Below are 27,443 nucleotides of genomic sequence, written 5' to 3'. Positions count from 1 at the left end.
TTACCACCACTCTGACCCACCTCAAGCCCAAAGGCAGGAGGCTGGTGCACGGAGCTCCGCCTGCTATGGGCTCGATTGGATTCGCTCATACAGTAACCAACATTAATATCCCAAATTTGATAGTGTGGTTTGTAATAATGAAGCAAATGAATCTCTCTGGGCTCTCAATTAAGCCGTGACATTTTAATACCGTGCCAGCGGATGCCTTGGGTTAGACAGGCAGGGGAGCCAGATGAAAAGCAGGTTAGGCTGCTAAACAACGCCTCCGAAGTTTCCCTCATTGTTTTTTATCCATCATTTCCAAGCCGCGCTCACAGTTCATTATAATGAATTATACCGATCATTTCATTGTGACAGTGCTGAGTGATGCCGATGAATATAAATTAAATTGAGCTAAGTCATTTTGATTCAGTAGTTGTTATTATTAGCTTCGATAAGTGTCTGGTTTTGACGAACCTCACAGTGATTATTCTTTAACATTTGCATTCTGTTATTTTGCCTTTTTTTTTTTGATTTCTCCCAAAACAATAATTGCTTCTGGTTGGATGAAGGTGTGACATGTCAACAATGAGTTGCCTGGCAACAAGAGACCACATTGTAATCTGGTGGGTTTGATACATTGCATTTCTGTTTTGGGTTCCTGTCTATTTTGCAGTGCATCCACCGTGCCACAGTAGAGTCGTGATGGAGGCCTAATCAGATTACACTGTAACAACAGAAAAAAAATCTGCCTGCTTTCACCAGTTTGCTGAAACCTGGAAACAAGTCGTCTCACTTGAACCTAACGCCCTGGTGAACTTTTAGCCTCTGTCCCCACTGAAATTTCAAACATGAGGTTCCCCACTACAACAATCTCCTGAAAGGACCAATGGTTCAGTGTCTGAAATCTGACCTCACTGCCCAGTCCGTCTGCTGCCGGCTCACTCACCCACTCACTCAGTCAATCAAACAGATCATGCTGCGAGTGAAATGGAAAGTGAAGTGAGTGTGTCCCCCTCTTTTTGTCATCTGCAGGCTGACGTGATCGATATGGCAGAGAGGCCTAATGGCATTGTGGCCACGCCGGTGATTAGCCGAGCAAAATGAGCCCATGTGGGCCGCGTCGGCCCCGATCGGAGCGCACTAGATCAAAAATATAGCTTCCAGCAAACTGCACTGCATGGCAACTAACATCGATCTGTGGACAGAGCTATACGTGTCTGTCTCGCTCATTGTCTCTCTCCCTCTCTGCAGCTGATGAACACCGAATAGACTTAACTCTGCATTATGATTGATAGCCTCAGTAACTGGTTCTGTTATTCAACCCAGTACTTTCAGCTCGGGTTTCTTTCCTCTTATCTCTGACGCTCTCTCTCTTTGTCTCTCTTTCTCTCCCTCCAGTGTGTGTGTGTGTGTGTGTGTGTGTTTGTGTGTGAGTGTGTGCACTCGTCCTCACCCGGTGTGACCGAGCAGAGAGGCGGGACATCGTCGCATTTGGGGGCATAGCTTCGTGTCATAAATCGATGATGGAGCGGAGGAGGATGGACACGGCGCTGCTGGTGCTGTTGATGGGACACCTCGCCACCGCGCTGGAGGTCCCACTAGACCGTAAGGCAACAGAACACACACACACACACACACACGCACATACACCACACAACACATTTAATCAACGCCCCAAGTTTGTCTTTATGCAATTAACTGATTAGATCAGCAGCAAATTAAAGTCTAAAATGTGAGGATTTTGCCGTTTTTCTTTCACAAATGGCAAACTCACAAGAAGTGTGGGTTTGGAATACCAAGCACCATTCAGAAGTAAACCTGGTGTACTAACATGAGAGTGGCGTCCATGTTTTCATCTGACTCTTGGCAAGAAAGCGAATAAGTATCTTGTATTCCTTTAATCTATTAATACAGAAAATAATTGGTAATGAATATCATATTTTGCTGCTTTCCTGTTTTTTTCAGAATGAGAACTTGGTTGATGGAATTGTGCCTTCAACTTCTCATCATTCCGTTTTTCCCTATTTATTTCCTCTCAAGTAACTTTACAATTTTAGCCAATATCATGTTTGGGGCTGCAACTAACCTTAAAAATCTCAGAACATTTTCTATTTTCATCAAACCAGTCTGAAAACCCGTAGATTGTCAGCTTACTATTATATATCACAAACACTTTTGAGGAGCAGGATCCAATGAATGAATTATTCCTCACTTTGACTGGTGTGGCAAAGAGAAGTTTTCCACCCTGACCTCCAGCCCTGCAGCTTCTGCTGTAGATCTTCTACACACTGTTTTTACAAACCGCTTGGTTGGAGCTGTTCACCTCGTCCAGGAAGTGGCCTCGTCCAATCCTTGTTCTGAAGCATAAATAACACAGGGAGATTTCCCAACTAATGTCTGGTTCTCTTCACTGTCACAATTTTTTTCTTTCTTATTTGCTGATTCTTGGGGAAAACACTAAAGTTCTGGAAGGATGTAAGTTTCAAACCAGTGTGACCGTGTTCACTGCAGAGGTTGTGCAAGCGTTTCTCCTTTTTTTTTATTTTGTCCACTAAAGGATATATTTGATCCTTTTTATTATATTTTTGTATTAGATTTAGTTTGTTTTGCTTAGTGTGGTTTGGAGTGGACTTGAGTGTATTGCATGCATTGTTCCTTTGTTTTGCTGTTTTTAGTTTGTGTTTCCGCGGCTGTAAAGCATTTTCCGCAGAGCAATATTGCAAACAGCATGAGTTCTTATATCATTCGTTTGTCATAGTCCATTAGTTATCTCCCCAGCACCGACAGGAACACATTATAGCATCGGATCATTACAGTAAAGTGAAATGTACCAGAGCGTTTTGCATGACTTTTTGCAGCAGTACATGTGTTATGTTTTTTTTTCATTTTTGTTTGTGTCTGTCAGCAAACAGCCGCCTGGTTGGAGTCAGTGAGTCAGTGCATGTGGTCGGTGATGACTGCTTGTGTGGTCAATACAGCGATGGAAAGATGCGTAGTTATGCAATGAAGGTCGTGATTAAATATCCTCCTCTTTCTGATCGCTTTTAGTGCCACAGCCGCCGACCATAACTCACCAATCCCCCAAGGATTACATCATCGACCCACGGGAGAACATTATAATCCACTGTGAGGCGAAGGGGAAGCCTCATCCCAGGTAGGAAACTGTGAGCTGTGATCTCGCTTTCATGACGCCATTATTCCTGTACAGTACATGCTGCCCTTGCCAGAGGCTGGTTTTAGCTAATGAATGTTGTCCTCCAAATCATGCCATCCTGCTTCCTTCCTTTATTTATCTTGACAACTAATTAATTTGCAGCGAACACTGTGTAGGAAGCTCATTGACAAAATGCCCTTAAACGTAACTTTCTCCTTAATAATTAACTCTAAAATCATGTTATATAACCGTCAAGTGAGGGTTTTTCGATTACTCTCCTTCTTCGCCTCTTTTGTTCCTCTGTCAACAGGATTTCTCTTTCTCTTGCGAGGTTGAGTTGTTTTTTTCAATTCGTCTGTTCCACCGTCTAACCTTTTCCATCACTGGGGATAGATACTGGGAGAACACTATTCTCTTCCTTGTTTTGGCTACACAATGGGCAACGCAGTTCCTTTGTGCCTTAAATTGATTCAGCGGTGAAAGCGATTTCATAGGAGACCTATACAAGGATGAATCTGGTGTCGTTTTTCCGTCGCATTACACTGTGCAATCACTTTTAACATCATAATGACGAGTTTAAGCCAGAGGTTTATTAAGTTTATTTCCACTGTAAAGGCAAGAGGGAAAAAAACACTTCCCCAGGTATTATTTGTTTGGAGGTTACAGGTAATCTGCCTTATCAGGACTGTTAGTGGTTTGATATGTTTTGAATGGTGATTGGATTTCAATATGATTTCATCGCAGCAATGAAATCAAGAAATATGACATGAACTTTTTCCCCCCCTTAGTTTCTCTTGGACGAGAAATGGGACCCACTTTGACATCGACCAGGACGCCAATGTGATCATGAGGCCCCACTCTGGGACCCTGGTGGTGGACATCAGCAGAGAGAAGGCGGATCATTACGAGGCGGTGTACCAGTGCACAGCAAGAAACAAACATGGAACTGCTGTTTCCCACAACATAGTCGTACGACAGTCCAGTAAGTGCAGTGCAGTGCCGCCTATAACAATATTTCAATCTTTTCATTTTCCTTTTTCTTTTGTTTTCTTAATACCATGTGTATCTCACTTCACATAAAACTGATTCCTTTCTTTTGTTTTTCTAACAATTAAGTTGCATTTTCCATCTTAAGGGCACTCCTGACAGGTAAAGGTGCATGTACAGAGCAGCATGTTTTATACATTTTTTTTGTGCAGGATGTAATAGAGGATAGAGCTGAACATTCCTTTGTATTTCTCCTCTAGCGCATCGTTCAGTCAGGCATCATTCCTCTTTCCTTGCCTCTGTCATCATATCAGCAACAGAACCATTAGCCCATATTTCAACCCATATTTCACATGAAATCACGAGACTCTGCTGATGTGCGTTCCCGTTTCCAACCAATCCAGGATCTCCCCTGTGGTCAAAGGAGAAAGTCAAGCCAATCGTCGTTCAGGAGGGCGTTTCCTTGGTGCTGCCGTGTCGACCCCCCGCTGGCCTGCCCCCTCCCATAATATTCTGGATGGACAATAGTGAGTACTTCAGTCATTGGAGGGGTTTTCTTAGCTGTATGAAAATGTACTAAATCTGAAATACACTATGTGTCCTTTTGGCAAAAATGATGTTTCTGTGTTTTGTCAGCGTTGAAGGACAGTCGACTATATTTTGTATCACAGCAAAGACATTTTTTTTAGAGCGTTGGTGTGTTTTAGAGTTTTGAATGTACCCTTTGATTGTTCAAGGAAAAGTGAAAATCTACTAGCAGGCGCTTAAAAGTTGCTCAGGCTTCACGTCGCAGTCATCACCCTACAAGGCGCCTGACTAAAAGTAAAGCAGACTTTAAATTCTTTGTAATAGATTAAACAACTCTATCGTATTTCAAGACTCAGCTCATTAATTCTTCTACTGTACAGAGGTGAATTGAAACCAACGGGTGCCTTTAACAACAGAATCATCACACTTAAAAGTCTAAAAACAGTATGGCCTGCGTTTTGAAACCGACGTTTCGATCACAAGGCTCTGGGCTACAACGTCACTACGGCAAATAAAATCCCTTGAACGGGAGCTTGGAGGTGTGCGGATCCTCTCTCTTTTCAAACCCTCTGTGATACTTTGAAGATCCAGCACCCATCAGAATGTAACTGGAGGTGCATGTTCTTTCCTTATTTCCTGCTTTGAAATTGGTCAAGCTTGTGGTCAAACAAGTGGCAAAAGTTTCGTAATTGAGCCAAAGCACACTATGGTCTTGTCTTGTATTCTAACATAAACAAACTAATACCACATTCATTTAATGAGCTTAATTTATGCATCAAATATAATATAATAATAATTCAAAGACTTGTCTTCCAGTAAACTACAACTTTCTTGACCATGGAAACAGCAGTTGCAAAAACAATCTCACCACAAGGTCCACGAAGTAGCTGTTCTGGAACTTCCAATTGCATCGTATCAACTTTTTCATCAGAACTGGGAAAACCCATCTGCTCTGAAGATAATGTGATATACATGAAAGCTCCAGAAAAACCACTGAGCAGGCCTGGTGATGAGATTAGTTTTTTTAGTTGTTTTTTTTATCATCAGAGTGGTTTCATTTCTTTAGCCCTGGACCTTCCAGACTCTGAGATTTATGCTTCCACCACAGTCTAAATAGATGTGAAGTGAAGCTGTAATGAAGATTCATTTGTGGTTTTCATTCCTCAATTCAACAACAACATTTCTTCCCAGAAACAGTCTCTCGATTAATTTGGATAAAACACAATGTCAATGGGCCTATGTCTTTTGGAGAAAGTAATAAATACAAAAAAAATATATTATTTAATGAAAAAATTGAAGTGAGTCGAAAGGCGATAGCAGAGATAACAGCTTTAACAAACATATGTACACATTTCAGACTTCCAGAGGCTGCCTCAGAGCAGCAGGGTGTCCCAGTCCCTGAACGGAGACCTTTACTTCTCCAATGTACTCCGAGAGGATTCCAGGAATGACTACATCTGCTACGCCCGCTTCCCACACACACAAACCATCCAGCAGAAACAGCCCATCACCGTCAAGGTCCTCAACCGTAAGTCCGACTCCGTGTGGAGGAGGAGAAAGTGCTGGAATCCACCGAAGTTGTAATGAGGCAGCATGACTGAGGCGAGGAGAGTGTCTGCGTGTGCTTGTGTGAGGCAGTTCAGTCACGGTAGTATGTGCAAGCATGACTGTGTAGGAGGGAAACCGCATTTCCTATCTCTAATCCCATCCTCGGAGACGCCAGTGGTCGTCGTCCCACTGAAAAGACATATTGTCAGAGGCTCTCGTTGCCCCCTGCAGATTCGGCCGTTCATTTAATTTCTGCTGTGAGACGTTCTGTACGCGCACTCGGCACCAACAACAAAGCCTGCTCTCATTCAGTCTCGCATTGCATGATGGCAGCCCCGTTCCCACCAGATTCTCCCTATGACGCGCAATTCTATTCTCCGACTTTTGAATCATTTCAAGTTTCATCATGTGGGTCTTGTTGATTTGTCAAAGTATGTGTTTGGGTTTTTTTGCTGTTCTTTTGTTCTGATGATTTCAACTTGTGGCATGTGTGATTTCTGTGTTGTGTTACAGTGGATGCAATCAATGACACAATGGCAGCTTTTTACAATGACACTGATTTATTTAGTGGTGAGTTTTGACGCCCCCTAGTGTTTACTCCCAAACCTAGTGCTCCAAACTCTGGCTCTTACCCACTAACACTAACCCTTCATCCTGACAACCCCAAGGCTCGGGGTGGGAGATGGCACCCTCTAGTGCTTACCCCCGGCATAGACCTCCACACCGTACTGTTACCCACTAACACTAACCCTTAAACCCAAGAATCCAAGTTACTTCTGTGTCCCGCCTTCAATCCTGTTCTATCCAATCAAAACCCCTTCAATAACTTTTCACTTCCTCCTATGAACTGAAACACTTCATGATGATTCCAGTATAATCTGAGCTGATTGTATAACTTAGGCAACATCTGTGGAGTCTTGAAAATCAGATCAGAGCTTTAAATGTAATTGAATTAAAAAGAAGGAATCAGGTGACAATTTCAACACATGAAACATGCATTCGACTGATGATAAACAATACATTTGATCCAAACAAAGCGTAGATATGTGAAATATCTCCCTTTATTTTACTTTGCCTCTTTCAAATTGCCAGCTGCAGTCGTCATGTCTAATATCACTCTTTCCCTTGCTGACATGCCTAATTTCCTGTCACCAGTTATTTTCATCCTACTTTTCATTTCATCTTTGGCTTATAAGATCTCGCCCCCTTGCCTGAACAAGCCCACACATTAGCTAACACGAAACATGCAAGCAGTTCACAGAGTTCAAGTCAGTTTCATACCAGCAGATTATGTCTCTTTTAAACCAGAAAGCAAATCTTAATGTCTTTAATTGTCAGTTTTACATTAACTTCATTTTAGTCTAGACTCTATGACCCCAGAGGACAGCTAATTGGCACTAAACACCTACATAAAATAGTGCAATAGAACACAACATGGCAATAAAATGTAAATCTAACTGTAAGATATGAAAACCCTGAATGATTCTGTAGAGCAGAGGCCTCATTATACCAGTGAAGGAAAGATTGAGAATGCGAAAGGCCTGATTTGGGCCTGGATCATTACTGTGTTATGGACTGATGCTGAAGAGATAATAATATTTTTCATTGTGAATCTGTGTGTGTGTGTGTGTGTGTGTGTGTGTGTGTGTGTGTGTGTGTGTGTGTGTGTGTGTGTGTGTGTGTGTGTGTGTGTGTGTGTGTGTGTGTGTGTGTGTGTGTGTGTGTGTGTGTGTGTGTGTGTGTGTGTGTGTGTGTGTGTGTGTGTAACTATAGAAGACCCAGTGGATGAGAGGAGGCCAACCTTCCTCATCCCATCTGGCTCCTCCAGCTCCAAGGTGGTGTTGAGAGGACAGGTGCTGGAGATGGAGTGTATTGCAGAGGGGCTGTAAGTGACAGAATCCGCCATGACTTCCGTCATGAAAGCTTCAAGTGCCCATCTGCTCGAGTGTCATCAACACTCTCTCTTCCTCTTTGAATCCAGGCCCACTCCCGAAATCTCCTGGACCAAAATGAGCGGTGATCTCCCCGCCCAGCGCACATCCTTCCTGCTCTACCAGAAGATGCTGCGCATTGAGAAGGTGTCCGAGTCGGACGCAGGAGATTACCGCTGCACCGCCAGGAATCGTATCGGCTCGGTGCACCACACCATCCGTGTCACGGTCAAAGGTGTGTCAGTGATGAAGCGCACTGTTTCTGTTTCCGAGCAGGCCAGACCTCCAGGCGGCGGCACAGTCGCTTCCTCTTTCTGTCACATCATTCTCCCTCGTCCTCCGTCTTATAATTGATTTATGCAGAGATGCCAACAGGGCAGCGTGTTCGGTGATTAATTCTCCATCCTTCTGTTCTATTTTCAGCTGCTCCGTATTGGATCAGTGGCGCTCCCAGGAACCTTGTCCTAGCGCCAGGTGAGAACGGCGTGCTGACCTGCAGGGCCAGTGGCACGCCCAAGCCCTCCATCACCTGGGCCATGAATGGCATCCCCATAGAGAGTAAGTGCAACTTGTTCCTCTGCCTTGAAAAACACAGTCTGTGTGGCCATTCTCTTGTGAGCTGAGCATTCTTAAATTTCATTATATGAGACAGGATGATCTCTTTTTCGCAGATGTGTATATATACCTTGGCAATGTGCAGCATTATTTCCCTATGGGATAGATGTTGTCTGAAATTTACAATGCCCGAGTTTTGATACTGATACCAAAGGACTGGAGTCACAAAGATGATTCCCAACATAATGTATGTTTTTGTTTTACAAAGCCAAAACCATAACTTGTCAGTTTAATGTCTTGTTTTGTGCACTTAAAAAAAACAAACAAGATATAATTTGTTAATTACAATTTTTTAAGTGGCTGCTGGGGGTTGCTTTGAGTGAATATCTGTTTCTCTAACTCTCACCACTCGATGAAACGCCACGACCAGAATCATGATTTAAATCATAAAAGAATTAGTGAACAAGACCAAGAATCACCATCAGAATCTCTGTATACTAGATTATTTTTTTGAATACTGAATGGGATGGACACATTTCAGTGGCTACTGAAAGAGAGTTCAGGTTTGCCACACAGCCGATGTGGGATGGACGAGTAACCCAGTTATCCATGAACAGATTCCCCTAAGGATCTTAGCAGAAAGGTGGAGGACGACACCATCATCTTCACCGATATACAGACTGGATCCAGCGCCGTCTACCAGTGTAACGTCTCCAATGACTATGGTTACCTCCTGTCCAATGCCTTTGTCAACGTCCTCTGTAAGTCCATAGCACTACACCCATTTGTATTTCGGCCGCTGTTTTCCCGTTTATGTCTGCAGTGCAATAACATGTCAATAATTGCTGCTGCCTCACTGCAGCGGAGCCGCCCAGAGTGCTGACGCCAGCCAACAAAGTCTACCAGGTCATCAAAAATCATCGGGCCCTGATAGACTGCACTTTCTTTGGGTCACCCATCCCTAAAATTACATGGTGAGTTAATTCACTTTTTTCTTTTACAGAGGAAAGCATTGTATTATATTTCTTCAAAGCCGTTTCTCTCTCTCTCTCTCTCTCTCTCTCTCTCTCTCTCTCCCTCTCTTTCTCTCTCTCCCTCTCTCTCTCTCTCTCTCAGGTTCAAAGACGCCAGCGCCCTGGATGGAGACCCTTACATCCTACATGACAACGGCACTTTAGAGTTTCACACAGCTCAGACCCCAAACGGTGGCAAATACACGTGCGTGGCCAGAAACTTCCTCAGTATATATGAGAATCACGTCTACTTGGAGGTCAAAGGTGAGAATCTCTCTGTCATAAAAAAACAAAAACATAAGCCCGGTGGTGCAATAAAAACTACTGATGGAAGAATCTCAGCACAAGAGCGACTAGTAGCTGTTTTTGAAACGATTTCTTAGAAACGCACAAGATGTTAACCAGTGAGTTTAAGACGTACTAAAAGTGTGACCTTGGAACAGAGCCAGGCTAGCCATATTTTCCACTGTTAATACTAATCTAAGCTACCACAATTCTAACTTAAAATGGGCATTTTGAGTATAAAGTATAAGATTCATTTATTAAATCCAGAAAGCCTACTGATTTTTGTGAAGGACAATAACCTTCAGTTAAAGTCCTAATGTAAACCTTTGAAGTCGAGCTTACTTCCAACCTCATGGCTTATAGAATAATGATCCGGTTTATAGATTAGACAATGTATTCATTCTTGACCCTGACCCCCCGTCTTCCCTTCACATCAGAGCCCACCCGAATCGTGAAGCAGCCGGAGTACGAAGTGGTGCAGAGGGGCAGGTCTGTGGTGTTCGAGTGTAAGGTGAAACACGACCCCTCACTCACCCTGACCGCGACCTGGCTCAAAGACGACGGAGAGCTGCCTGATGATGAGAGGTCAGAGCAGTTGTTGGAATTGTCTCACCGCCTAGAACATTAACCCTGTGTGTGCTGTCATTCTGCATCAGGTGTTTATGGCTCTGGTCGGTATTTGTGTACTGGTGAATGTTTGGTATTCGTTGTTGTGTTGTCTTGGCTGCGTTATTTCAGCTTGACTGCCGGCCATTAAAACAAATCAAATCATTTATGGATTGTATGTAATGTGAAGGTGCTACCCTCACTGTATGAACTGCCTTTTTTTCCCCCCTCCACAGATTAGTTGTAGACTCCGACAGCCTCACCATTACTGATGTGACAGAGAACGACGCGGGCATGTACACCTGCATCATGAACACCTCTCTGGACCAGGACTCGGCCAGTGCTGAGCTCACTGTTGTTGGTACGTTCCGCTCTCCAGAGGATAAAATTCACCGACTTTGTTCAAACCAACCCACAAATGATTTGAGCGTAACTTCTGCATCTCAGGTCTCCACAGGAAAGTGAATCTGTCTCATAACTTACACAACATATCGCCTTTCAGCCCGTCAAGGGTCACAAGCCTGAGAGTTTACTCAAGAGGTTTGGTGCGGATTTAATCGGCTATTCTGTCAGTGGCATGAATATTTAATTATCGCCTTCTTAGCGTGCCAGATAATCTTCTTTGTTTCCTTATGGTTGACTGACCATTAAACTCCCATTTCACTCCCTGCCCTCCTACCTGGCAGAGGCCACACCGACTCCAGCTGTTGTCTACGGTAAACCTGCAGCACACATGAGCACCCAGATGTGCTCCGCTGACATGGGCTTGTATTATTTGTTGGATGTTTCTGTGAAGCATGTCGTGGCCTGAAGATGCTGGTTTTTTTTGACGGTCACGGAGCATTTATACGTTTCTGATTTACCAGCTTTGATTTCAAGTGTTTTATTTTATTTTTTTCCATTACTCTTTGTGATAAATTGTATGTTTTTTCATTTGTGTAAGTTTGACTGCATTAAACCACTGATGCAAAAATTCAACATTTAGGCAAAGGGGAAGAAATCGCTCTCAAACTTCAATGCAAAGACAATTTGTAAAGCAAACATTTCTCCATTGCACCACTTGGGATCGTTTCCTCGTCACTCATTTATTCAAAGCATGCCTTTTCACTTTATCAATTCAATTCCAAAACACGAGCCATGAGCCTCTTTAGTGAGCCCGGGACTCGATTTCACGCAGAATGATTACGGAAGATGCTCAAATTGAGCGTCAGTCGTTTCATATGCATGATGCAGTGTCTGCATGTGTATCACAGGGCAAATAGACCATGTAAAGAAATAGAGCAGTAACATAACAACTTTAGCATATATCATTATTTTTAATATTATGGAATACAAATGAATGTAACCAGACACCCTGTTTTGTTTTTCGCTTCATCTTGTCTTGGCATGGAGCCTTCATATTCTGTAATATGAAGTCAGTGTGAATGTCTTCCCAGTGCGATGTGTTAAAAATGTTGCTCACTGTGATGCATCTACCCCAGAGCGACCTGACCCCCCAACTGACCTAGAGCTGACGGACCAGAAAAAGAGGAGTGTTCAGCTCACTTGGACCCCTGGGGATGAACACAACAGTCCTATTCAGAGTATGTATCAAGCGTGTGTGTTTGTGTGTCATGAGGATTACTGTTCAGCATGTGAAAACAGTTATTATGTCCTCTAATGGAAAATTTAGGATCCATTCTTTTTGGTTTACTATCCAGGGAGTTAAAGTCAGCATGTCTCTGCCTCCACTGATTCAATTTGACCAATTTCTTACAGCAATTCTAGCTGTTTTCAGACATGAACTGAGAAACCTGAGTTTCCATAATTACAAATAATCAATAATATATTCTGTAAAAATCAGTGGGGGGGGCGATTTGCTGGCAACCAACCCCTGCCAGTGGAGGCTATATACAGTTTCTATTTTCAATGCAGTTGTAACAATGGATTCCAGTGGTGAGTTTTAGTCTGGTGCAGCACATGATACTTCTTCATACTGATACTGTTTATAAGTATTGTCATCTTGTTGCTCCTTTAATCGTGGAAAGCACTGCTGGAGGTAGCATTTTTAGACATTTTTAGACAATATTATTTGCTTCCTGCGAGAGACAAACCTTCCGGGCCTTCCTTCCAGGTTTGCGAATGTGCTGTCAGATCATGTCTATATTGGTTCAATTATGCACGGTACTTCTTATTTTCCACAGAATTTCTGATCCAGTATGAAGACGCACTGCACCACCGAGGTCACTGGCATAATCTCACCGAGGTCCCTGGAACCAGGACGACGGCCCACCTCAAACTGTCCCCCTACGTCCACTACACCTTCAGAGTTTTGGCCCTCAACACTGTGGGCTTCAGCCGCCCCAGCTTCCCCTCCAGGATGTACAAGACAGAAGCTGCAGGTAGAGTCTCAGCTGATCTATTGTGCAGTTTCACCTGTAACTGAAAACTGCTTGTGTCCGACAGTGAATCAGACGATGTTTTCTAAACATACACGATTCCGTCTTTAAAATCTCAGATGTTCTGAAAGTAAACACGTTAAAGTTAAGAAAGTAAATACATCAGCAACTCAGTGTGTTGATCTGAGCGTCAGTGACAGATTTTTCATTCGATAATATTTCATTTTGTCGTTATTGTTTTGGGTTTTTTTCAGCTCCAGATGAGAATCCAACAGATGTACATGGATTTGGAACTGAACATGACAATCTTGTAATTTCGTGGAAGGTAATAAAGTAGTTTTAGGCAATCCATTTTAATCCTGAGGCAATAACTGTTGTTCAGGGACTACTGTACTGTGAAACGTATGACCTTAATTTATGAGAACCAATGTTTTTCCCCATCATCATATATTACATATAAAAAAATCATAAGTTTTGGAAAACTAAGTTACTTTAAAACTTTCTCCTCCGCAGCCGCTGACAGCCTTCCAGTCTAATGGCCCAGGGCTTTGCTATAGAGTAATGTGGAGGCAGAAGTCAGTGGAGAGTGATTGGACCACAGTGACTGTGGCCAACAACTCCAGGTTTGTTGTGTCTGGAACGCCCACATTTGCCCCATATGAGCTTAAAGTTCAGGCTGTGAACGACCACGGAGTTGGACCCAAGCCTGCCGTCGCCCACGGCTACTCAGGAGAGGATTGTGAGTTTGAGCGACTTTTTCGCCTCTTACAGGAAAATCACTGTGCTTGAGCCTGGGGTGATACATTTGGCTGTGAAACCTATGACATTTACTCAGTATGTTTGCTTTTGTACTTAGCTGTTGTTGTTGTTGTTCCTTGTGTCCATTGTGCAGTGCCAGTAGCCGCTCCAGAAAATGTTCAGGCCGTGGTGCTGAACAGCACTCTGGCAGAAGTGCACTGGGATCCTGTGGCTCATAAATTAATACGGGGATATCTCAAAGGATACAAGGTGGCGTAGAACACACTACATGCTGTTTGACATGGACACCAATCATGACACGCAGGGACCCTGCTCACTGTATACAAAACCCTATCTTGTAGGTGTACTACTGGAAAGAGCGCAGTCTCCACAAACACAACCCCCATCACATGGAGAAGCTGATACTGACCTTCAGTGGGAACCACAGCCACGGCCGGCTGCCTGGTCTGCACCCCTTCAGTCTCTACTCCTTCAATGTCAGAGTTTATAATGGTAAAGGAGAGGGTCCCGTGAGCCGCACCCAGCAGTTTGAGACACCCGAGGGAGGTAAGAGAAAACATGTACACCCTTTATTCCTGTTTGGCTTTCTTTCTTTCTTCTTTCAGTTTTTCATATGAGGACTGGAATTCTCAAGATTTTAATTAGATCACCCAGAGTTTATCCAAAAAGGCAAACACAGATGTTGCTCTACTAAGATTAAAACACAAGACCTAATCATAACTATGGATAGCTGCTTATTGGAATAGGTTTGTGGCCTAAATGTCATGTTGTGAATGAATTAATATTCAATTAAAGTTTCATCATAATCAAAGTAAAAAGATTAATTAAAAGGATTAGGTTAAAATGTCAAAATTCAATATGTATGCATTTATACAACCTTATCATAATTGATGTTATGAATTAATGGTTGGTCAATTATTAATACATTTAAGAACCCTCCGGAAATGATTGAAGACAAATTAAAATAATCTGCTTTGATTAGTCATATGTATCTAATATGTTACTTTTTAAACAAAAAAAAATACTTTTACTTATTCCCCTTTATTAAAAAAAACAGAATCTAGACAAATATTTTTCATTTCTAAAGTGTAACTGCTGGACAAGAAACATCTCCTACTTTACTTAAAAGTCTGTTCTCAGTGTATACTGTATGTGCTGGAGGTTTCTTCACATTCATTTCTCTGTGAGGGTCAAACATCCCTAATCTGCAACCATAAATCTTTAGCTTTACTTTACTGAACTAAAAGGTTTCATGATTAATATTTTTTTCCCACAGTACCTGGGGCTCCTCCTTCCCTGATTGTCACCAACTCAAACCTGGACACTTTAACCCTCAAGTGGAGTCCTCCTCATGATCGCAATGGACACATCACTGGCTACACCCTCAAATATCAGCCAGGTGAGGCTTTTGAAGTTATCCACATGACTCACAGGGCTGGGCTTCAGTCAGCTTTTATAACTTTGCCCAGTGTTTAATGTCGCCTTCCGTCATGTAGTTTGTAGTTTTGTCATTCCTTTTCACGTCCTGTACTGTCATCCTGTTCAAAGTCAGATTACGAGATGGAAATCAATAAAGAACAAAGATTACGGGTTAGAAGGGTCTAAGAGCATTTCAAAAAAGTAATTTTTTGCCTAAATTACAACAACACAAATTAACAAATCAACTTTTGTCACCTCCCGTCTTCTTTTCCTGAACCCTGCACCTCTGTGCTCCAAATGCTTCCATTTCCACCTTTCTCATTATTGACATTCCAACCCCATCTCCAACCCCTCCTCCTCATATTTCTATTCAACTTACCTTTACTACTTCCAAACTTCCATCCCCCCTCCCCATCCCATTATCCTTGTTATCCACCCTCCACCCCTGTAGTCAATAACTCCAATGAGCTGGGCCCAGTGGAGGAGCTGGCCCTGCTCGCCAATGAGACCTCAGTCACTTTGCCCAACCTCAAGTACAGCACACGCTACAAGTTTTATTTGAATGCCAAAACAGTCAGGGGAGCTGGCCCAGCCATCTCTCAAGAAGCTGTCACCATCGTGGATGAAGGTAAGTCAACAAATGTATACAAAAAATAATCAATTGAATGAAATCTTATTCATGTTTCTTCAGCTGGAAAGCTACGTGAAGATTTGAGCAGATGATTATTTAAGCAGGGTGTTCTGACTTTGTGTTTTCTGTGTGCCTATTAGTTGACAAAAAATGTTATACCATAAACTTTATATAGCATTATATATCTACGTAGGTGCTTTATTCATGTCTGTGTTAAGTGGAACGTGAGCATGATCCAGTTGCATTGTTTTAAAAGGTGACCCATGTCGTCATGAAACGTCAGATCGATCATTTTACATTTAATTCACTCACATCACACAGCATGACCACCTACATGTCTCACTGTCACGTGCAGTGACAGATGGAGTTGTGTGTGGGTGTGGGTGCGGGTTGGGGGGGCAGGGGGGTCATCCTATAATGATTCCTGTCCTGTTGTTTTTCTGTGTCCTGTTTCTCTTTACAAGCTCTAATGTCACAGTTTGACGTAGATGTGGGCGAAGGTACCGGTGGTATCTAGACTGTTTTTACAGATATAGCCGTAGCCTCAAAAAACCCCACTGCAAGCATGCACTCCTCACGATTTCAGCAATTTCCCCCTTGCCTCTTTCAAATTCTGCTGCCCACCAAAATGCTCCGCTGAGTTCAAAGCTGGGAAAAGTTCAAAGTCACACAGATAAAGATGCTGCGCCTCGTGTGCCTTTTTAATGTTGTGTGATAAAACTGCACAAGTCTTTCCAAAGCGCTTGACTGCATTTTCTTTAAGTGCCTTTGGCCACTTTGACCCCCTCTCACTTCTTCCATGGTGGCTGCTGGTGATGCTTCCCGCTGCATGGCAAGGCTTTGCTTGGCGTGCCAGTGAACTGTGTGCAATAATTACTTGAGCATCTGTGCTGTCTTTGCCTGTGGAAAGTGTTTGTGTCTGTGTGTGTTTGTGTGTGTGTGTGTGTGTGTGTGTGTGTCTTGTGTTTGTTGCCGTCTTTACCCCTCTCCGTGTTGTTTACAGGAAGCACCCAAACCTCTCATCCCATTGCACGGTCTCCTCCACGCCGTCCGCCCCACAAGGGTACAGATACCGCTGTGATCCTAGTACATTACATGTCTCATTTGTGACAGGATCAGCTTTGTGTATTTTTGTTTTGTTTGTCGGTTTAGTGGCCTGAATGAAATTGCTGTTGTGTACGGCTACGCGGGCATAGATTCAGATATGATAGCAGCATTTATTAAGACTATAATTCAATCAAAGCATGCAATTGACAGTTACTGGATTGTCCTTTGACCAGCAGACCAATCTTGATGGTTGTCTTCTCTCTTGTGTGCTCAGCGCGGCCTGTGAGTCCTTTTGGGAACGTTAGCTCCTTGCTTCGAGACGATGGGGCCCACATCAGTTGGGAGTACTGGGGCCCGGAGAGAAACGTTTTTGTAGAATACACAGTAGAAAACAGTAAGCAAAAGCAACACATGTTTATTTGTCGTGCACATCGGTGGCAAGAGATCCCTACTTCATTGTTGGCTTGTGCAGGTGAATAGAAATATTGGCAGTCATGTTGACGCTGGCCTCTGCCAACGTGGACCCAGCGGTGATAAACAAGGCTGCCTGCGATTGGACTGCTCATTACTCCGTGCTGGAGAGTTGCGTCGTGCATTTCCCGTGACAGTGGCGCTGGAACGTACGCAGACAAACACCGTGAAAAAGCAGCACAAACATTCTTGCCGTGCCAAATTGAATTTGACTGAAGTGCTCTCCATTGTTTCTATCCACCTGCGGTGAGGATGAAAAGCGGTACGCTGTTGTAGTATGGCTCTCTCGCACCTTCTGCTTCATGATCACAGATCACGGTCATTTAGAAAATACCATTATCAAAAACATAATTATCAGTCAAATGCATTTGAGGACTCATCACCCCATGTTTATGTGCAGTGGCCCTAAGAGCTCAGTGCACTGCCACTGAGAAAGAGAACGCACTCAAGTAGATAGAAAGCAACAAAAGCAAATGAAGAAAACGTCAATTTGACAACACGCGCACAACATTCAGAGAACAGGAGTCTACAGCCATTCTGGCCGGCGTCAGTCAAAAGGCAACGTAGGAGACAAATTGAGGTGGCGCTAGATGAAAAGTCAGAGGATCTCTTAAGTTATTTTTTGATCCTGAAGTCAACATTAACGGGTGCACCAAGTTTTCATGACAATCCATCCAAATAGAGATTAAGCTGTTTCAGTCAGGTCCAGAGTAATGGATGAACTCTTGCGATCCTTGGAGCCACGCTGAGTGGCAGGGCGAACAACGTTGCAAACTGAGAAAACAACCACGTCACAGTGAGTCGCACCGAAACGTAACCGAAGTAGTTACACAATGGGTTTTTCCAGGAGACAATAAATGTGATCATCACTTTTTTATGTTCCCCTGGAAATTTCTGTTCTTATATGACACAATTTGTGTCTTTTTCGACTTGTAGCGTTTCTGTATGTGGTTGCGTTTTCTCACTTTTCAGTGTGTGTGTGCGCGTGTGCTTTGTCTGTTTGCATTTGTTCTTCTCAGTTGCAGTACATTGAGCATTCAGGGCCAGGGTAATTCATTCAGATGCAAAAGGAACAATTTAACAGTGTACATCTAATATAAACAACAATACCTGTAGTGTAACCCCATAACATTAGACTTTTTTTTTCTTCCACCCAAATAGTTGTCACGATGTCATGACCTCCATAGCCCATTTCAAGTTGCGTTCGCTCCCTCAAACGTACCTCTCTTCATGAACGTCCCCCCCCCCCTGCAGGTGAAGGTGAAGAGGAGTGGCAGAAAGAGCTTGTGAACGGCTCTCAGAAGGTTGTGCTGAAGGGCTTAAAGGGGGGCCTGTCCTATAGGGTGCGTTTGGTGGCCAGAGGTCACCACGACCAGCCGCTCCACCACTCCGAGGAGCTGTTGGTCACGGTACCAGGTGAGGCAGTTCCTGGGCGGTTGCCTCCACCTTGGCCCTGGCCTGACCCTGCACTGAGTCGTGTGTAGACTGTGTCGTAGTTTGTGCCATTGAGTTCCATTGAGAATTGTGAGCCAGTCAAACATGGGTTTAAGGTGTTGTGGTGACTCTGTACGCTGGGCATGTCCTGTAGTAAAGTAGAGAATCCAAATAGCAGCGTGCATGATCGTTTGGTTCCGTTTAAGCACAACTCAGTCAGTCCTGTAGACTTGGTAATTAGAATAGTGGTTGTGACTCTAATATAGAAGTCAAATATACGTTTATTAATGTGTGTTACGTGTTATAATATTCAAGCTAATATCACCCAGTCAACCTACGTGTATGTGTTTGTGTGTGATTGTGATTGTGCGTGTAAGCGTCTTTCTTCTCTCTTTCTTTGCACTTGTGGGAAGAAGACTCATTACCTACATTTAGTACTAATGTCCCAATATGTTCACATTGGCATTAGCTTTATTTAAACCCGTCTAACATGAAATGTGTCTTAATTTTTTGGTAACAATAAACTATCATTTATCTAGTAGGTACTAAGAGACATCTAAAACACGTTTTAACATCGCGTGACGTTAACACTTGACGTACAACACTTTACTTGTCGGTTTTTTAACTCTCCAGTGGGGATAATTGTTTCTATTTCCCCCCTGTCATTGGAGAAAAGAAAGTCCAGCCATAAATGTTAAGTGTCCCTCTCCTTCTCTGGCCAGCTGTGGCGAGCAGACAGGTGGACATCGCCACTCAGGGCTGGTTCATTGGCCTCATGTGTGCCATCGCTCTGCTCATCCTGATCCTCCTCATTATCTGCTTCATCCAGAGGAATAAAGGAGGCAAATACCCCGGTGAGTAGTCGCTCAAACTCCGCCGTGGAGACACTCGTAGATAAACCCGCACTGAAATTATTTATTTGCGAACATTCAATCAATGGGATATCATTGAATTTTAAGATCAACCTGTTTTTATGTTTGATAGTTTTGTGAAATTACCAGAAAAGGGGATATGTTGTTATTACCCTAGTTAAACAGAAAATGTTGGTGTGTTGTAAGAACAAAAATATCATATCACACATACGCCCTCACAGTTGTGTTAGTTTGTGTTAATGGCCTCCTCTTTTCTCACCAGTCAAAGAGAAGGAGGACGCACACACGGACCCGGAGTTCCAGCCAATGAAAGAAGAGGACTGCACTTTTGGGGAATACAGGTGAGAGAAAGTGCTCCAGCCTCTGGAGTCCCCAGAGCCGATATTACAGTTAACCCCTGCCCCATCCCTGCTGTGTGCCGAGCTCTGCTCTCTCTGGCTGGGCCGGCGCTCTGCGCTCCAGTCCTCCTCTCAACCCTTACAGCTAACCAACAGTTGACCCAGGATCTCCAGTAACAGAAATTTCAAAAACAAGAAGAAGTTTGAACTCCATTTGAACTTCTGTCACCGAGAAGCACAAGATTCTTTTTTTTTTACCTCCTGGGTTTTGGGACGTCCTGGATTCTACTTGTGTTGGACTCAGTGTTGTATGTGCTTGATATGGCAGAGTGGTGTCACTTGAGAAGCAGGAATCTTCAGGTTCAAGGGATTGAGGGGGTTTGGGTGTTTGGAAAAATTCTAATAAGACAAGTCAGGAGAAAAATAATAAGCTACTTTCATTTGCAAGGCATCCTAAAACGACCCGACGCATCAAATCCCATGCAGACTAATAAGCTACACATAATACATTGTGTTTACAGTATATATAGTATTAGTACTTTGCTTCGTGTATTGCTAGTTACATACACAACCCTGATAGGATTGAGAATCGCTGAAACTATCATTCCTGCTAATTAACAGCCATTATCCAGCTATGCCTGTTAGCGTCCTCTTTCAAGGCTGCTCCTCCAATCGCACGCGGAATAAAGAAAAAAGCACTTTACATCTGTATAGCTAGCATTTTTCAATATTGTTTTTTTTATAAGTCGATTTATAAGATGCCTTGCTTTTATATTTTATATTCCTTTTTGTATTATGTATACATAAATCTATTCTATGGATTATTTTGCTGTGATAAATGCATATTGATATATACAGAATATATATAATATGTGATATGCATGTTGTGAGGATCTGATATATGAAAATTTGCTCTCGGCAATAATGTATTGAATGGAAATACTGTTCATATACAGATATACAGAATATAGATGCATATGAAATTGTCAGCATGTTTGAGGGGAGGCAGTCATCACTGAGTGTACAAGAGCCAGTTGATGCTGTTTATTACAGGTCAGTATCCAGTCACTAATAGTAACAATTCTTAAAGGATAAGGCTGACGATATTCTACTTTTCATTGTTGTCAAAAAAATACCTTTAAAAGACCAAAACCAACATTTCATCAACACCTCTCAACTTGAACCTCTTCACAGCTTCAAGCCCATATTCCTAGATTTAAATCTTCTCTAAAAACATGAATATAAACCTTATTTATTATTTAAAGCTGAATAATTTATTAAAACAGCTGGGCTTTCTAGTTTGTGTTCATAAAAATATTCCTTTATTTGTTAGTGACTATATTCAGCAGCACTTTTCCCAGCAGCAGGACAGTCTATGAGGGATCCACTCAAAATAGATGGAGCTCTATAGGCCAGAAGTATGAAATATAATGAATCACACAAGACACACGGACGACACGTGACTGATGAATTCATCGTTTATTTTTGTCTTGGGGTTTTTTTTTGACAATAAAAAAAAGTATCCATAAAAACAAATTGTTTGGGAAGATAAAAATGAAGGTCCTCTTTACACTGCAAGGAGACCTCTCCCATGGACATCAAATTATTATTATTATCATCCATGCTGTTTCATTGGGCTCAGCTGGAACTTTACAGTATGTCAATAAAGGCATTACCTGACGCAACGCAGCTGTTCTTGTTTGAATGCAGGAGAGCGTATACTGTGGGTTCAAACTGTACTTGTACACAGCGTATGTGCCTGTAAAAGCTGCAGTGTGTAGTGCAATCGTGTCTACTGTAGGAGTGACTGTTGTGTTGTGCGGGATCTCTGCCGGATCTCCTCCTAATCCAGGGGTATGGGTCTCGGGACAGGTAAGGGTGACGAGGGTGTGTTGGGGGAGGCTGGGGTGGGGCGGGGTCATCGTTCTGTGAGTCTAGCATGTGAGGAGGAGGGTCGTTGGATAGCTGAGTCACTGTGGAGAAATAAATGCCCGCTCTGTGCACATCCCAGGTTTTCCACAGCCGTCATCACGTTTAATATTTTGGTCATGAAGCTATCATCATGTGCAGGACACAGTTGAATCATTTAAGTCTCGCCTCTGCAGCCTCACTGTGCTGAGAAGGCTTTTGCTTACTGATCATTATCGATTATGTTCCCGTTCAGGAACGTTTCAGCATTATGATGGCTTTATGAGCTTATCTCATTGACGTTCAACTCATGGATGTGGAATGTTTTTCAACTATCTGGTAACCAAAGAAACGTTTCTTTGCAGATTTTTCATGCATTTTGCCAAACTGTGATACGTATCACGCTTGCTTTGGGGGATGTTTGGCTGAAACCTTGCTTTTTTCCAAGTGTTGCTCATATCATTGCCTTTTCATCACAACCTCAGTGTTTTTTTCGTTTTGTTTGTGTTTTGGATGGGGGATGCTGCTTTTGTCAAACAACACATTCACCACTTCATTTTTGGTTTCAGGGGGAATTGAACAAGGTGTGATGATGCTCGAGCTTTGTTCCCCTGTTGCCTGTTGGAAACCAACTAATCATTCATAGCCACAGTTTTTTAGAAATGGAGCAAGCCAATTTCAAATTTGCTTCTTGTGCAGTGGGCAGGAATATTCATTGCTGCATTCATGAAAGCTGCTGAGTGTATTTTTTTTTTAAAAATGGCATAATATATTTTCAATATGGGGAGGAAAAAAACAACTTTACCATTACCTACCATACACACAGTAGGTTGTGGTAAAAGCAACTATTGGCTGTGCAGTGCTCCATCTAAAAAAAAGTGATCACTAATCCTTGTTGCATCTATCACACCATCTCACCTGTAACACCTGCATGTTATTTTCTCCTTCAGTGACAATGAGGACCATAAACCGTTAAAAGGGAGCCGCACGCCGTCTAATGGGACAGTTAAGAGGGACGACAGTGACGACAGTTTAGTTGACTACGGGGAAGGAGGAGACGGCCAGTTCAACGAGGACGGCTCGTTTATCGGCCAGTATAGCGGAAAGAGCGGCAGCAGGGACACTGCTGAGGGCCACGAGAGCTCCGGGGCCCCGTCTCCCATTAACGCCATGAACTCCTTGAACTCGTTTGTGTAGCTGCTCAGTCGTCGCACGCCGCCCAGTGTGAGGGGCTGCTCTGACTGCTCAATCCCCACATCTCTCTCTCAGAGGGCTGCCCCAGCACCGCACGGCTTTATGATCCACACGTCCATCCCCAGTGCCACACACGCCGCACCACACAGACGAGTCATGACAGACTTTAGTGTTGGAAATCTGCACAGGGAGGCTTGGACACCCGTAGCTCATTATGTAGCTCAACCAGTCATAGGATTTTAACAGTGCATGAAATACAGTACCTGATATTACCTGAATCCATATATAAATTAACACTTTGATATTAACAAGTGTTGCTTCTTTCCTTTTTTTGGGTGTACCAGGAATCTATTACAGACTATGCAGTGCTCTTCAGAACTTCTATGTAATTAGTTCATATAATTCCATCACGAATTTTACTGTGCACACGGTAGATCATGTAAAGTGTGTATATATACTGTATGTATATGTATATATATATATGAAGTGAACTGAATATTGGGAGCTGTGCACACAGCATGCTTGAGATTGCTGCATTGACACGTTTTCACCCGTCACGTCACCGCCCTGTCGAAAGATCCACCTGCACCTGTGAAGCAGGAAACTGAAATGCTGCATGGCATGTCAAACGACCTTTGCCCCGCATGTGACCTCCTCTTATTGAGCTTGACCTAGAGGCCGGTGGGGAAAAGTGCTGAGGGTATGACAGCTTGCCTCAGTCAGGGCTCCTTCCGCAGGTAGTGCCTTTTTCTTCCAAACAATAATTTGCTTCTGAAGACTCTTTCCAGAGTTCAGTGATTGGAACAGAGACAGTAGTGGGACTCCCGGGGTCACATCCAAGACAGGATTAGATAAGCTAAAGAAGAGGACCGTAAAGGAGGGAGAGGAATAATTCATACACTTTTCATCTTCTTTTTTTTTTTTTTTTAAAGACTCCTCCAAAAGCCTCGAGACACTGGACTGATTTGATTCCTCCAGGAAGCTAAACGGAGCAGCATTGGATCACATTAAAACATTAAAAAACATTTTGATTTCGCATTAACTCTGCAGCCATGATGTACAGTACCGGATTGTATTCCTGCAGTGTATGAATGTATGGGTGTGTCTGTGAGTGTGTGTGAGGTGTGTATGTCCAGATACAGTACATTATTCAATTCCCATTACGAAAAAACATTGTTCACTTGTACGAACTAGATTTCTCAAGATTTCTTTTCTCTTAACTTGTATCAAGTTTTATTATAATTTTTTTTTTGTAGAATATTTGTTGAATTTGTAAATACCTTAAGTGGTTGTACAGGGACAAGCAGCGTATAAGGCAATGTTGTGCATGACATGGTTTAATGTGTTGATAGGACTGTATTAAAATATAGACTACTTCTAGAGAATATCTATATTCATTTTGTTTTCTTGCTGTGTACATTGTAATGGTAACTAACTGGACAGAGAAGCACATATACATTTGGACTGTTGTCTGATTTGCTTGTCAGCGAGTTATGTAACTTTGATATTGCGCAACAACCTTTAGGCTGTAGCGACAATATTAATCGATAAGTAGAATGATATTTTTCTGATTTGTATTGGTTCTACGCAGTCTTAATATTCTGCCAAAATGATGCCCTTTTCTGGCAGTATTGCAATTTTTTTCTTTTTGTATTTAAGAAACAGATTTGTACTAACAGAAATCACTTTCTTTTCTCTATTTAAGTTTATCCTTTTAGTGCAAGTATGAAATTGAAGCTACTGGAAATATAATGAATGAATAAATAATTATCTGCTTTGATTTCAGTTTTCAGACTCGTCTGTCATTGCCCGCTCTCAGGATGAGTGATGCTCTTGAATGGAGATTCAATGACTCATCAAAACCCGGTTATTCTTGGTGCTATTTATCAACAAAATATTACACCACACAATAAAGCTTCAGAATAATTTCAGTATGCTACAGTTCTGGGAATTTTGCTCAGTATATGCATGTTATGTTTTGTGTTGTGGTGGTGTGTTGATGGGCACACCACCATATTTTGGTAAGTACTCACACTCGAAAAAAATCAGACTGATATTATTATACACTGTGACATTATTTGGTAGTTTAGTACAGTTGTTCCCAACCTCCTCCAAAACTGCTCACAAAGTAAATCTGGACTGATGATTAATGAGGTAAGATTGAAAAAAAAACAACACATTCGTTTTTGAATATTCTCTCATTTTCTTTTGTTAAATAATTGTAGTTCTACCTCTTTGGGCCACAAACAATTAATGAACTGAAGTGTAGAGTGGAAATGTCTCTTTGGTGGAGCTGCTAAAAACCACCTCAAACAACCAGACACTGCTGTTTTGTTGAGGGTCAGACGCCAAAAGGGTTGGGAACCACAGATTGAATCCTTAAGGAAGTGCTGTACTTTATAAATTAGTGTGTTTTTTCATGTAACTACACTTGTCAAATAAATGTTGTGGTAAAATATTTTCCTCTGAATTGTATAGTGGAGTGTAGAAGCATATAAAGAAGCATGAACGGAATCACTTGAGTACAAGTACAGCGAACAGGAGCTGGTGGGCTTTGTGAATATGAACGCCTTCGGCTACACAAAGGCCTTATGAAACAACAGTTGGGTTCAATCTGTCTGTGTCTGTGTGTGTGTGTGTGTGTGTGTGTGTGTGTGCTCACTTGTGGCACTTCCATTGCAGTCATATTGTCAGGATAATGGTGAGAGAGCAGCCCGCCATCTGGTGCGTTATCACACAGCAATGTGTCAGGAAGCGAGGAAGTCTGCTATCTTGTGTCTTGCAAATACTTTCTCCCCTTCTGGCAAGGACTCTGCCTTCTGTTCTCTCAGGTACACTAATTCCTTTTCCAGGGTGAGGCTGTTTGGGGATCGTTCACACAATTGTTTGCTGTTAATAGCGGCAGTGATTAAAAGTGGATGCTTCTCCACATATTTATGAATTGGGATTGGCGTTTAATTTTTCCTTTTCCATAATGCAGCCAGGAGGTTGTTTTTACGAAGCAGCGCATCTGTGTTGAACTGCTGCAGGCTCTGGCATTTCCAGAAAAACAAACGGCCGTCACTCTCGGTGGCAATGATCTGAAAGACCTGATGACCTTCAGCTGCCGGATGATGATTCATCAATTTGTTTTTGACAGATTTTCCCTTTTGACTTTACTGCCACCTAGTGATAAAACGTAATGCCACTGACGACTGACGTAAGAAACAGGCTCCTAAAAACACTGAGTGGAAATGTCATGCAAGGAACATGATTAAAAATTGGCTAGTGACGATTTTATCTGTAAAGAATGAAAATATCTTATAGATGCTACAAAAGCAACGCAACAAGCTGTGTTGCTACACATTTGACCTGACCGCTGATAAGCCTATGATTTTGTTTTCCCTCTGTTGACATCTCCTGTCCTCAATTACAAAGGCTTCCTGTAAGAGGCTTAGCTATTTTGTTTTCATGGCAACAGAATCACATTATTCCTCTGTTAATTGGTGATCATTGCCACCCAACAAGCAGCTGCCCCATTGCCCTTCTGACCCCCACCCACCCACCAACCTTCCAGCCTCACTGCTCCGCCCCCTCCCTCCATCCTGTCGTTCCTCATCCAATCTTCGGTGGATTCATTCAGTGTCAGCTGTACGTCTGCCATAGCATCCATTATCCGTTTCCCCTGCTCCTCTTGTTGTCCAGCTCCTTGATTTATTGCTTGGCTGAAAGCCTCGTTTGAATTGATCTAAAGCTGATTTATGTCCAACTGCAGTCTTTTTTCAATGGGGGGGTGATTACATGGTCTCATTGTGATGCCCTGTTTCCAACAAACCTGGGCCCTTTGAAGTGCATCATTTGTGTCCCACATGCACAAGCAAAGGGCGTAATCTTTCAGCATCTACAAGATTCACAATCAAACATTGTGCTATGATATCAAAGGCAGCTATTAGAAAAACACCATCATTTGGTTCATTTTCTGGTATCTTTAAGTGTGTGCAGAGCTTCGGAGCGTCTGTCCCTCGGATGTAAGTGGCAGAGCCTCTTTGCCTTTATGTAAATGTGGCCTTTACTGATGCTCTGGGAGCTGGGGAGGATAATTGTTTATGATTACTCTGTGACATTTCCATATGGCTGTAGAACCGTGTGACACACACACACACACACATCTGTCAAGACCAAGCTGTTTAGCGCCTGAATGGTGTGTTTGGTTTGTTTGAAATTGAAAACACTAAATGTGGGGGTGGGGTGAGTCACCCCTTCCAGTATAAGTGTTTTTCTTTCTTCACCAGTGGCAGATATCATTGCACTCCAGTTGGACGGATGCAAAGCTTTGTTCAATCGATCTAACCTTTTTATCTTAATCATGATACCATCAGGATCACAACCCTCTCCTCACCTAAATTCCTATTCTCCATGAGCCC

At 42.7% G+C, this 27,443-nt stretch overlaps 1 protein-coding gene across 22 annotated transcripts in view; it reads left to right on the top strand.

The window, feature by feature from the left end:
• LOC118315013 (neuronal cell adhesion molecule-like) overlaps window positions 1-24,820 on the top strand; it is a 71,367-nt gene extending 46,547 nt beyond the window's left edge. For 3 of the 22 annotated variants that reach the window (XM_047333130.1, XM_047333132.1, XM_047333133.1), the window contains exons 3-33: window positions 1,381-1,587; window positions 2,446-2,457; window positions 3,031-3,136; window positions 3,925-4,118; window positions 4,528-4,650; window positions 6,009-6,179; window positions 6,713-6,769; window positions 7,973-8,084; window positions 8,181-8,365; window positions 8,554-8,688; window positions 9,303-9,446; window positions 9,548-9,659; window positions 9,802-9,962; window positions 10,421-10,568; window positions 10,826-10,950; window positions 11,276-11,305; window positions 12,071-12,172; window positions 12,773-12,970; window positions 13,222-13,292; window positions 13,481-13,706; window positions 13,860-13,975; window positions 14,068-14,272; window positions 15,003-15,125; window positions 15,597-15,773; window positions 16,241-16,276; window positions 16,780-16,839; window positions 17,098-17,217; window positions 18,549-18,710; window positions 19,451-19,582; window positions 19,863-19,941; window positions 22,797-24,820. In XM_047333130.1, the coding sequence (XP_047189086.1) occupies window positions 1,503-1,587; window positions 2,446-2,457; window positions 3,031-3,136; window positions 3,925-4,118; window positions 4,528-4,650; window positions 6,009-6,179; window positions 6,713-6,769; window positions 7,973-8,084; window positions 8,181-8,365; window positions 8,554-8,688; window positions 9,303-9,446; window positions 9,548-9,659; window positions 9,802-9,962; window positions 10,421-10,568; window positions 10,826-10,950; window positions 11,276-11,305; window positions 12,071-12,172; window positions 12,773-12,970; window positions 13,222-13,292; window positions 13,481-13,706; window positions 13,860-13,975; window positions 14,068-14,272; window positions 15,003-15,125; window positions 15,597-15,773; window positions 16,241-16,276; window positions 16,780-16,839; window positions 17,098-17,217; window positions 18,549-18,710; window positions 19,451-19,582; window positions 19,863-19,941; window positions 22,797-23,043 (3,954 nt within the window). In that variant the 5' untranslated portion in view covers window positions 1,381-1,502 and the 3' untranslated portion in view covers window positions 23,044-24,820. Of the gene's footprint in view, window positions 1-123; window positions 128-1,380; window positions 1,588-2,445; window positions 2,458-3,030; window positions 3,137-3,924; window positions 4,119-4,527; window positions 4,651-6,008; window positions 6,180-6,712; window positions 6,770-7,972; window positions 8,085-8,180; window positions 8,366-8,553; window positions 8,689-9,302; window positions 9,447-9,547; window positions 9,660-9,801; window positions 9,963-10,420; window positions 10,569-10,825; window positions 10,951-11,275; window positions 11,306-12,070; window positions 12,173-12,772; window positions 12,971-13,221; window positions 13,293-13,480; window positions 13,707-13,859; window positions 13,976-14,067; window positions 14,273-15,002; window positions 15,126-15,596; window positions 15,774-16,240; window positions 16,277-16,779; window positions 16,840-17,097; window positions 17,218-18,548; window positions 18,711-19,450; window positions 19,583-19,862; window positions 19,942-22,796 lie in introns of all 22 variants that reach the window. The other 19 variants (XM_047333131.1, XM_047333144.1, XM_047333134.1 and 16 more) reach the window with 19 other exon arrangements.
• Window positions 24,821-27,443: the final 2,623 nt, after the last annotated feature.

Source organism: Scophthalmus maximus, chromosome 7, assembly GCF_022379125.1.
Source record: "Scophthalmus maximus strain ysfricsl-2021 chromosome 7, ASM2237912v1, whole genome shotgun sequence".
NCBI lineage: Eukaryota > Metazoa > Chordata > Actinopteri > Pleuronectiformes > Scophthalmidae > Scophthalmus > Scophthalmus maximus.
The sequence above is the reverse complement of the archived record's forward strand: the minus strand, read 5'-3'. Positions and strand labels throughout refer to the sequence as shown.